The following is a 12,500-nucleotide window of genomic DNA, read 5'->3' on the forward strand; positions in this document are numbered from 1 at the left end:
CAGAATAGAATACAATATTTACTACCTAGTGTACCGGGGGTCACAAGGAATATTGGGGGGGGTTGTACATAACAAGGTACGAACGTAAATCAAAAATCATACACAAACACAGATACAGTAGAAATTAGGATACCCACAAGAGCATTGCAACATAAAAACTTGTGCATACTCACACATGCACGCAGTGCACACAAACACACATGCACGCACGCGCACGCACACACACACACACACACGTTTGGACAGAAGCCGCATATTACATGTGGATGGGGCTGATGACTAGATCTTCAGGTAGATGGTTGTTGATTGCACAATTCTAGTTATCATACTGGATTTGTTCAAGAGACAGGGCATTGACTGCTTCCGGGAAAAAGCTATTGGCGAAGGGATTGATTTTCGTCCTTATACTTCTGTACCATCGACCAGAGGGGAGCATCTTGAAAATCCCAAAACCTGGATGTGATTTGTCCTGGCTGATTGATTTTGCTTTTTTGAGTAGCCACTTTTGATATATGTCTTCTAGAGAGGGTAGATCAGCCCCGGTAATCTTGGTGGCAGTTTTTACGATTCCGTTCAGGGCTGCAACTTCTGCCTTTTGTGTGTCCTGTTGTCATGCTGTCTTTGATGACATGGATACTTATACAGTGCCTATCCTCGGTCGGAGACCAAGCTCTAAGCACTTTACAAACATGGCGTCATTTGTACAACAGGCTGCCTACCTGCTTAGAGCTGACTGACAGATGCCATTTGGGCGCTCATCATTTGTTTCCTGTGTCATTCAATCAGGTTTCAGTCACACGCACATATACTCATACAGAGCAACATTTAGCACGTATGACCATTTTGTTTATTTACCTCGCCATGTAGGCAGCCATACTCTGTTTTCGGGGGTGGCATGCTAGATATGGTCTCTTTTTGATAACCTACGCTGACTTGGATTACATTATCTTTAACGTGCATATATGATCTTTTGCAAGTGTATACACAAGAAGGGGGCTCAGGTGCTAACAGACCTGCACATGTGTTGACCTGGGAGATCAGAAAAGTCTCCATCCTTTACCCACCCGGTGCCATTACCAAGATTCAAACCCGGGACTCTCGGATTGAAAGTCTATCACTTTAACCACTTGGCTATTACGCCCATCATTCGACTATTGCGCCCTTTCACACAAAACACACACAGTCAAAGCCTTTCTTTCACTTACATTCTCTTCCAATTTATGAAGTTTACATAAAAATATTCCAGGTGGAAGGAAGCTATCTATCATAGAATCTGGGAGACAAGTTACTGGCATGAAGGGGATGTCTAGACTGCCATGTGGTGGGAGGACAGTGACTATTAAAAGGAAATTTTCTATCTAAAATTACGTTTAAATAACATACTTACCATGACCCAACTAGTGCAGACTCTGGCAGGGGTCTGACATTCCTGTCCTGTGCAAACTACTATCCGCCTATGCGGAGAAAACGAAACTACGGCCGAGAAGGGTTTCATCCTGAAAGGATCAGAATGCATCTGGAGGAATTGGTGGGCAGTGGGCTCTGGTATTATATAGGCACATGAAAAGATTACATTTTTACACCAGCATATTATTAGCTACACTGGTACCTAGTCATTACATTGTGCTGTGTTACATTGCCATGCTCTGCACTGTGTTGTGTTGTGTTGTGTTGTGTTGTGTTGTGTGCGGTGAGATGCTGGGAGATGTTGTGCAGTCATTACATACACATGTCTGAATGTATGGACATGACTCTTTGTGTGTGTGTGTGTGTGTGTGTGTGTGTGTTCGTTCTTGAGTTTAACGTCTCTCCACTGTAAGTGATATTAGATGAGGGTAGGAAAAAAATCAAGTGGGGTGGGTGGGGTGGGGGTGGGGAGAGATTACTGTGTATGCATGTGAGTAAGTGAATGAAAGTGTGTGTGCATGCGTGCGTGCGTGTGTGTGTGCGTGTGTTACATATAGAAAATGTTGATTTAAGTTTTGTTTAAAAAACAACAACAACAAAAAACAATATAATGTGTGTGTGTGTGTGTGTGTGTGTGTGTGTTTTGAGACACACATACATGTACACTCACATACACCCAATACACACATTACACACACCTACCAACCTAACCACCAATCTATCCATCGATTATCCTCATAGACACAATGGATATATATTCTCTTTCACAAACAGAAACTCACACAATCAGACACAGATATACATGCACAAGCAGACACCCACTCACAAACACACAAACTTATGACAAAACACACAGACACAAACACACATTCTACATACAAAAATGACAGAAATCTTAATTTTCATCTTACTGACTTTCAACAAAGGAAACAATATATCACTCAACTCTCTCTCTCTCCTCTCTTTCTCTCTCTATCTATCTAACACACACACACACACACAAACACACACATTCGTTATATCAACATTCATAAGGAGAAAAGAAAATCACTTGATCACACAAGTTTTACACTGCCGAATGTAATGAACATAACAGCTTCAAGAGCACCAGTAGTGGTAACAATGCCACTTAACCCCCTAGGTGCTGAACCCTGGTGAAATAACATCCATGTCGACAGGTGCAACAGCTGAGTGGTTAAAGCATTGAACTTTCAATCTAAGGGTCCTAGGTTCAAATCTCAGTAACGGTGCCTGGTGGGTAAGGGTGGAGATTCTTCCAATCTCCCAGGTCAACATATGTGCAGACCTGCTAGTGCCTGAACCCCATTCATGTGTATACACAAGCAGAAGATCAAATATGCACACATTAAAGATCCTGTAATCCAAGTCAGCGTGCGGTGGGTTATGGAAACAAGAACACACCCAGCATGCACATCCCCTGGAAACGGAGTATGGCTGCCTACATGGCAGGGTAAAAACAGTCATGTGGCGTGAGTTTGTCGTGAAGTTATTACTTTTTTGTGAATTTATCAATGGTGCTACTGATTTTGCAGGACAAAAGTGATGCCATCTCCAGAGGAAGGCCGAAAGGTGAGTGACATCCTGACCTATGAGCTCAGTCTTTTTTTTTTTTTCTTTTTTTTTGCTGCCCCAGCATCTGCACCGTTTCATTGGCGTTACTCCCATGCCGCTCATTTAGATTCCCCCATTCACGGCCACACCCGGGTTCGTCCGTCACAGTTCCAGTGTCGGCAGTCCGCAGGAACCATTGATGTTAGGTCGCCAGGAGGCCACACACCAGAGGAGACCCTGCACTGCTGCTGAGTCACTTCAGTGGTGTTCAGTGGTGCCTGTTCTGATTCAATGTACTTAGGACACCACCTACTAAGCCACCTACTAATGACAATAATGGCCGACATTGAAGACTTTGACAGGACTCACCCCAAGCACAAAAGTGGAGGGGCATCGAAATATGAACTCAGTCTTATCTCAGTGAGGTGACAGCCCTTCACTGACGAACATACTTGTCAAAGGGTTAAATTAGGTCAAGTTTGCTGTGCTGAGCCATGTTTATCAGTCCGCTTATCCATTTTGCTGGCTTTCAAGCCGTACTGTAATCTTGCGTGCTCAAATCTCAGTGTGGTAAGCTGACTGTCCCTGAGCATTTTGTCCTTGGTTTTGCTATTATCTGTCTCTCTGTTCCCTCCCTTTCTGTCCCATGCCTGTTTAACCCCAGCTAATCTTTGGGGCCCAACCACGTTGGTCAAATGACAGGCTAAGTAATAATTCTGCTGTTTCTAGTGCATTTTATTATTATTATTATTATTTTTTAATCTTCTATTTGACAGCATTCTGGAATGTGGTTACTGAAGGGAATGTGAGGTTGTGTACTTCCGTTTCTTGAAAAGTGTGGAATTTTCCAACATTTAAATCTGATTGAATCTGATTATGAAATTAAATAAATAGTAGATGAAAAAAGAACAACAACAAAAATGCCAACTCATAAACAGTTCCCATGGAATAAAGTAATTTTGATCCTGATGAGTATGTAGAAATTATGTTAAGATGTATAAATCTTTAGGATTTTTTTCATGGCAGATGGGGTGTAGTGTACATAGATCAGTCCGCAAGCTTTGACATCTTCTTGAAGCTGAAACTCATTAGAGCATATAAATTATGTCAAACTGTTTATTTTACTGACAGCACTTGTTTCATTATTTGGCTATCTTAGCTGCATTCCCATTGCTACCTTTCTGGTGTCATTCTTCACATGATATACACTTTAGTTCTCTCTCTCTCTCTTCACTCTCTCTCTCTCTTCACTCACTCTCTCTCTTTTATCACAGTCCATGCAGGTTTGGTTGTTGTTGTTTTTTCAGTGTCTCTCAGTGTTCTGTCTTGAAGAGTCATGTAGACCATCTTTCTAGACAATTCCTAGTCATTTTTCAATGACTGTGGGTGTGTGCTGCACTTTCAAAAAGAAAGAAAAGAAAGAAACAAGGGGAGAACGGATCTTTCTATCATTCCCCCTTTCTCTATTCAAGTCATACATTTTTTTTTTTTCATTAGGCTTGAATTTTTCTTCTTTTTTTTCTTTCTTCTTTTCTTTTTCACCATCATGGGGAAAATGCAGCATCCTTCCATGTAAAGTAGCAAAAAAATCTGCAAGTTCGTTGTGACTACTCAACTTGACAAAGAAAAAGAAGGAGAAAAGCGGAGTATTTCTTTCTAAAGTCATCATTCTATATGCCTGGTCACTATTGCACACATTATTTTTCGCCTTATACATTAATTTAACTATTTATTCATATATTATTTATTCATATTTAATTACTACAACTACTTATTATCATTATATCATTTATGCTCATGAGACCAAAAATACACATAGCAGTACAATGTATACCTTTCTGCTTCTCAAGATCTCCACTCACTTTACACACACACACACACACACAGAACACACACATACACATAAGAGCGAACGTACACACACGCGCGCGCGCGCACACTCACATACACACACACACCACCGCATCACACCAAACTACGCATAATCATACACGTGCGCATTAAGTGATCCAGTGTTGTTTTCGCCAACCTCTTTCGGCGCATAGGTGCCAAGGCCGACCACTGGGATCGATCGGCCGCTGGAAAGTTGGAGACGTTTACAACTTTCGCCGGACATTCTGCTCCAGTTAGACAACCGATTACCGACAACCGTCCTCCTCTGTTTGTCAGCTTGGAGTGTTTCTGTAGTTCTCGACGATGCAGTTGTTTGTCTCCTTGCGTCGCGCAGCTGTGTGGAGCAGAGGTTGGCTACAGCTGAACTGCACTTTCGTGTCAAGCTTGACCCCTGACCGCTTGTCCTTGATAATGGTCAGGTCAACTAAGGGCGGTAATGCGGATAGATCTGGCTTCTTTCTACTTTCAGTTTCTTGAATCTGTCACGTTGAACATGTATGGGTTTTATGTTGCACCAAACACAAGAGTAAATATATAAAGATATAATTATCACACACGGTGTATTCCCGCTCCATTATACCCACTCTTTATCTTTTGTGGCGACCAAACCACTTCCTTGTGATAGAATTGCATAATATTTAAGTCATGTCTGTGGACAGAGCCCACAGACTTATAATGCTATAAAGAAAAAAAAACAAAACTTAAAAACAAATATATATATACGCCCGTGGACAGAGCCGTCTCGAAAGGGAAAAAAAAAAAACACACAAAAATATTGACTCATATTCACTTGATCCATGGATACTCGCATGACAGACAACTTAGAATCATGCACTTCTTGGTGATTGCACGCTGGTTGTGCCATGGCTTTGCAGAACTCTGCAAATGATGAGCGATTGCAAGTTCAAAATCTATGTCATGTTTCGAACCTCTGTGGAGGAAACCACAAGGAATTGCTAGCAGCTTTCCTTTTATTTTTCCCGTGTGTCTTTGGCATTTCATACGGACTACTGTCAAGACCCATCTTCAAAAAGATGCTCCCCCCTCTCCCCTCCACGGGCCCAGGCATTCCCACGGAGGGGGTGGGGTGGTGGTGCGAATGAGTGGGAGATGAGGGTGGTTGTCCGGGTAAGATCACCAAATTGGGCTATATTGAAGATATCACCCTGTTTATATGACCCCATTCCAACATTTTCGTAAGATTTCGTGTTGTTTTGAACAGTTTCACATTGATGCCACTGAAACGAATTCGTCTGCTAAATACGAAACTAAACAAATATACCCTTTGGGGAGGACTCTTGGCTTTAGTAGTTAGATCATAAGTATTTGTTTTTTTCCGTTTTATATAATCTGTATTGTTACCCACTAAAGAGAATACAAAAGAAAGGATCAAAATTATTCTAGCTTTATGTAATATTTCATTTATTGCATTTCGATAACAATTCATTTAAAACTGAAAACGATACTAAAACAATTCACCAAAACTGATATCTCCCTGTCAAAGGTCACAAAAAGTTAGATTTGTAAAACGTGCTGGCCAGACCACTTGCTGATGCATAGATCACGGATCTTGTCCAGGCACTGGTATCGGCTTGATACCGTTCTGAGGCATATTGTATACACTTCATCCTGCAGTGAAATGGCACAGAAACGAGTAACAGCAGGCATAATCAGTCAGTAGTGTCCGATTTGCTTCTTTTTATTCAGTTTCGTTTTCGAATTTGCGTTCCAAAACCATTTACACATACGTGGTCTGGTATACGACTTTGACTTGATCGCACGCACACATGTCGTCACACATGATACTAAGCGTGCGGTGTTGATTTCATCATGTTACCGGTGTCTTTCTTATCGAGACCTGAACTGTCGATTGCTTGATTCGTTTTATTTACCTCTCTCTCTCTCTCTCTCTCTCTCTCTCTGTGTGGTAAAAAAGCACACCATTGCTTATAATCGGTTATAATTTTCCTCTATCTCTTATTCTCCCTCCCTCTCTGAGTCTCTCTCTCTCTCTCACTCTTGCGCGCGCGCGCGCATGTGTGTGTGTGTGTGTGTGTGTTCACTCTATTTCTTTTTCCTATGTATTTTATTAACATCATGCTTGTGCCTCTGTGTGTGTGTGTGTGTGTGTGTCTTATCATTACCATGCTTATGCCTTTATGTAGTATTGTTTAAGCATGTTATGACTTTATGTAGTATTGTGTAGTGCACGCTATGACATGTATGTAGCATTGTGTAGTGTAGACCCTGTTTCAGGGTGGGGACTGGAAGTAAAAAAGTGTGCCAGTGATTATATCTATTATCCTCGAAAATAAAGAATTTTCTCTTGTCTTGTCTTGTCTTCTGTCTCCCTCCCTCTCTCTCTCTCTCTCCTTTTCTCTCTCTCTCTCATTCTCTCTCTCTCTCTCTCTCTTTTTCTCCCGCTCTCTCTTTCTCTTTCTCTCTCTCGACAAGGCGACAAGATTGAAGAAGTTGACCACCATAAAATCCTTGGCACCACTATCAATAATAATGTGTCATGGTCACATCATATTTCTCTGTTATGCAAACAGGAATAAAAAAAAAAATATCTATCAACTGTCTAGAATTAAACACTTTTTGGATCTTTACTGCCAAAAAACTATTTGTCAGTGCTTATATAGAATCACACATTAACTATGCTTCGACAGTGTGGGATTCGGCGAGTGACAGTATTATAAAACCTGTGTTGAGTCTGCACAGAAGAGCTGTAAAATTGATTCTTTTAAAATCTTCATCATTGACTGTATCTGATTATAAAGCTCTCAATATCCTCCCACTGAAAACAAAACTTCTATTTAACAAAGTTCTATTTATGTTCAAAATCATGTCTGGATTTCCTCCTCCCTCACTAAAGAATAAATTTGTAACCAACACTCATCATCATATTCATGAAGTTATGGTACCACTTCCAAGGATCAATCTTTTTTAATCTAGTCTGTCTTATTTAGGGGGCTGTTAATGGAATGAATTATCCTGCCTGAATGCAAACACTGTAAAAAGCATCCCTAACTTTAAAATTATATATCGTGCACATTTATTGAAAAACATGTGATTATGTGACACATATCAATTATAAACAACAAACGTGTAGATTGTCAATATATATACGCCTCTCTCCTCCCCTGTCAGTCTCTATGTCTGTCTCCACTGTCACTGTCACTATATCTGTCTGTTCAGTCAGCCTCCCCTACCTTCTTTACTCTTCCCCTTGTCCATTCTTCCTTCCGCTCTCCACCACACCCCTACCCTATTGTCCTCGTTGTTATTCATCTATTGCTATATTGTATTGTACATAAGTTCTATGTTTATGTTTGCACATGCTTGTGTAATTTTGACGTTGGTGTTGTGAATTGACTCTCGCTTTTTTTTTTTTTTTTTGCTTTTTTTTTTCTCAGTTATTATTCTTGCCCAGAGGGCTGGATGTAAACAAGTACTTTGTGCTTACTCCTTTACCCTCGTAAAATAAAATTTTGTTTGTTCATTCGTTCATTCTCTCTCTCTCTCTCTCTCTCTCTCTCTCTCTCTCTCTCTCTCAAATTGTAATGTGTAGAACCTTTTCAGGACACTCTTTCTCTGGTGTTGTATAGCATAGATCCTGTTCAGGAAGGGTATTGGGTGTAAGTGCTTATCTATTATCCCAAGAAATAAATATTTTTGTCATCCCTCTCCCCCTCCCCCTCTCTCTTTTTTTCTCTCTCTCTTATCATTATCATCATCATCACCATCATCATCATCACTGTCATGCTGTTATTATATAATGTTTGTCCTCTCTCTCTCTGTCTCTGTCTGTCTGTCTGTCTCTTATTCATCATCAACATTATCATCATCATCATCATCACCATCATCATCATCATCATCATCACTGTCATGCTGTTATTATATAATGTTTGTCCTCTCCCCCTCTCTCTCTGTGTCTGTCTGTCTGTCTGTCTCTCATTCATCATCATCATCATCATCATCATCATCACTGTCATGCTGTTATTATATAATGATTGTCCTCTCCTTCTCTCTCTCTGTCTCTGTCCACCACGCCCCTACCCTATTGTCCTCGTTGTTATTCATCTATCGCGATATTGTATTGTACATAAGTTCTATGTTTATGTTTGCACATGCTTATGCAATTTTGACGTTGGTGTTGTGAATTGACTCTTGCTTTTTTTTTGCTTTTTTTTTTTTCTTTTTTTGTTGCTTTGTTGCTTTTTTTCCAATTATTATTTATGCCCAGAGGGCTGGATGTAAAAAAGTACTTTGTGCTTACTCCTTTACCCTCGTAAAATAAAATTTCGTTCGTTCGTTCGTTCGTTCTGTCTGTCTGTCTCTCATTCATCATCAACATTATCATCATCATCATCACCATCATCATGTTCATCACTGACATGCTGTTATTATATGATGTTTGACCTCTCTCTGTGTGTCTCTGCCTGTCTGTCTGTCTCTCATTTATCATCAACATTATCATCATCATCACCATCATCATCATCATCATCACTGACATCCTGTTATTATATAATGTTTGACCCCTCTCTCTCTCTCTGTCTCTGTCTCTGCCTGTCTGTCTGTCTCATTTATCATCAACATTATCATCATCATCACCATCATCATCATCATCATCATCATCATCATTTCATGCTGTTATTGTTTCCAGTTGTTGGAGATGAAATCCTGAAAGGACAGACCAAAGATACCAATTCCCATTTCATCGCTAAACGCTTATTTGCTCTTGGTGTGGATGTGAAAAAGGTGAGAGGAATCTTACTCAGTTACTGATCAAACACTTTGCACTGACTCTCTAGCTCTTCTTGTTCTAGTTCTCATGATTTAATTTTCTTCTAGAAAAACGCTCATCATGTCCTGTGTTGTTAACTAGTTGTTTTTTTTTTTTTGTTTTTTTTTGTTTTTTTTACAGATCTAAATGAATAAATACTTGCTACATATGCATAGCAAAGTTTACATGATTTATTATTTTATCTTCTTCTTCGTTTGTGGGCTGCAACTCCCATGTTCACTCGTATGTACACGAGTGGACTTTTGCATGTGTGACCGTTTTTACCCCGCCATGTAGGCAGCCACACTCCGTTTTCGGGGGCATTATTTTATGAATGTAGCTTGTCAGTTTCTGTTGTTGGTTTGAACACCATTGTTTAAGTAGGTTGCCATTTGTATCCTCTTCTGTTTCAACAAATATATATTCTCTCTATATAAGTGCTTTTCATTCTCTCCACTTTCTTATCAGTCTTTCTGCTCCCACCTTACCCCTGCCCCCACTCATCCCATTCTTATTTCATGTGAATTACATGGAGAATGAGATTTGACACATGGTTCCAACTGTGACCCACAAAAGTGAACTGTTTTTCTTTGACTAGTGTCTTGTTAGATCTGGGACATATTTGATAATGGAACAATGATGAACTGTTCAAACAATAGTCATCGAATGTTGTTGTTGTTTTTTTAAAGTCATATGTCAGTGTCATGTTTCATTTTGAAAATAGCAAAGTATATGTATATATAATTTATTATTAATAAAGATAACCTTCATTATAACATATTATTTATCGTTGAAAGGTATTTTTATATGCCGAATTGTACATAATTCTGTAGTAGTTATAATCTATATTGTAGGCTGGTGTAAAACTTTCATTTCTTCTTCTTTTTCTTCCTTTTTTGTTGTTGTTGTTGTTGTTCTAATTTATTTATTAATTTCTCTCAGGTCTGCTTTTTTGTTGGTCGTTTTTCTAATGTAGTAGTAGACAATAGTATCGAAAGTTCTATTGGATGCAATTATAATTGATCTATTTTTCCTGTAAATTTACAGTTTCATGTGTTAATCTTTTTCATGAATTTACAGTTTTATTTGGTGAGTTACTACTTGTAGTATGCCAATCAAATGTTGTCAGAAATATGTGAGGTTTTGTCACTTTATAATGGGTATGTTTATATTTCCATTGCACTTTTACATCTTCAGTTCACGACTTTGAATTTTGCCATAAGAATCTGATCAGAAATATATGAAAAAGTATTCAGTAGAATCTGAACAGAAATATATGAGAAAGTATTAAGTCTTGGTGTTTATTTATGTCGACGGTTGTTAAAAGTTGATTGGTTGTGGGTGCTTTTTCCCAGGTGTCTGTAATTGGGGACGACCTTGAAGGGATTGCCAAAGAGGTGGCCGAGTTTTCTCAAAACTACAGTCATGTTATCACATCCGGGGGTATAGGACCCACCCACGATGACATGACCTTTGAAGGTACGTACGTCTGTGTAGTGTCTGATGTTCTCGCCGCTTTGTTTTCATGCCTTGTGAAAGACGGGCGCAATAGCCGAGTGGTTAAAGCGTTGGACTGTCAATCTGAGGGTCCCGGGTTCGAATCACGGTGACGGCGCCTGGTGGGTAAAGGGTGGAGATTTTTACGATCTCCCAGGTCAACATATGTGCAGACCTGCTAGTGCCTGAACCCCCTTCGTGTGTATATGCAAGCAGAAGATCAAATACGCACGTTAAAGATCCTGTAATTCATGTCAGCGTTCGGTGGGTTATGGAAGCAAGAACATACCCAGCATGCACACCCCCGAAAACAGAGTATGGCTGCCTACATGGCGGGGTAAAAACGGTCATACACGTAAAAGCCCACTCGTGTGCATACGAGTGAACGCAGAAGAAGAAGAAATGCCTTGTGAAAGAGTTTGGGTTTGCTTTGGTTTGCTCAAACATGTGGAACTTTCAGATGCACAAATGTGCATGCATACACACAAATTTATTAAATCAGGCTTTAAATAGCTGCACTGGTTTGATGGTTATGCATTATTAGCCTTTTGTTTTTATGTTCCATTCAGCTGTATGTTTATTATATGCACACAGTCACATTTGCTACAGTACAAGACTTATACAGATTCACATGTAGGCACAAATGCATCAAAAGTAGCAAAGGATTTAGAAAACCTTTGATGTATCATTATATAATATCAAAACTGCTTTACGTGTTTGTGGATGCATTTGTTTGTGTGTGTCAGTGAAATTGTGTCTGCACTCACGTAATGTGCATGTCATTTGACCAAAAGGCCTTTCAGTATCAAGCACCTTCTGTCTGGAATTCTCTTCCTCTGGATCTCCGTCACATACCATCGCTGTTCTCTTTCAAAACAAACTTGAAAACTCATCTGTTCAAACAGGCCCTTGGATGTGATGAAGACAGCAGCATAACTAATTGTCTGCATTCTTTCTCCTCCTACCCACCCCACTTTGCCCTCTACTGAAGTCATCATGTAGTGTGTGTGTGTGTGTCTGTGGGTGGATGTTTGTGTGTGTGAATGTGCGTGTGTGTGTGTGTGTGTGTGTGTGTGTGTGTGTGTGTGCACGTGCGCGCGCAAGCATGTATGTATGCATGTGTGCATGTGTAGGGTATTTTTGTCATGTGTGTGTGTGTGCGCGCCGTTTGTGTGTGTGTGTGTTTGTGTATGTGTGTGTGTGTGTGTGTGTGTGTGTTTGTGTGTGTTTGTGATCATACCTGCAATTTGTAGTACTGTCTTGATGTATAGATACACATATATGTGTTGTTGTTTTTCATGTGCAGAGATATGTTATTATGTACTGTTGTATATGTGTTGTTTCA

General features: G+C 39.9%; 2 protein-coding genes across 4 annotated transcripts in view; one reads left to right on the plus strand and one right to left on the minus strand.

Annotated features, from left to right (window-relative positions):
- Nucleotides 1-5,129, minus strand: part of LOC143301645 (aldo-keto reductase 1B-like) — a 28,585-nt gene extending 23,456 nt beyond the window's left edge. The window contains exon 1 of one of the 2 annotated variants that reach the window (XM_076616074.1): nt 5,009-5,129. In XM_076616074.1, coding sequence (XP_076472189.1) covers nt 5,009-5,095 — 87 coding nt within the window. In that variant the 5' untranslated portion in view covers nt 5,096-5,129. Of the gene's footprint in view, nt 1-1,387; nt 1,489-5,008 lie in introns of those variants that run through there. The other variant, XM_076616076.1, reaches the window with a different exon arrangement.
- Nucleotides 5,130-5,175: 46 nt separating this feature from the next.
- Nucleotides 5,176-12,500, plus strand: part of LOC143301644 (FAD synthase-like) — a 27,274-nt gene continuing 19,949 nt past the window's right edge. The window contains exons 1-3 of one of the 2 annotated variants that reach the window (XM_076616072.1): nt 5,176-5,305; nt 9,539-9,633; nt 11,014-11,137. In XM_076616072.1, the coding sequence (XP_076472187.1) occupies nt 5,176-5,305; nt 9,539-9,633; nt 11,014-11,137 (349 nt within the window). Of the gene's footprint in view, nt 5,306-6,387; nt 6,546-9,538; nt 9,634-11,013; nt 11,138-12,500 lie in introns of those variants that run through there. The other variant, XM_076616073.1, reaches the window with a different exon arrangement.

Source organism: Babylonia areolata, chromosome 27 (assembly GCF_041734735.1).
Source record: "Babylonia areolata isolate BAREFJ2019XMU chromosome 27, ASM4173473v1, whole genome shotgun sequence".
In the NCBI taxonomy this organism is placed as follows: domain Eukaryota; kingdom Metazoa; phylum Mollusca; class Gastropoda; order Neogastropoda; family Buccinidae; genus Babylonia; species Babylonia areolata.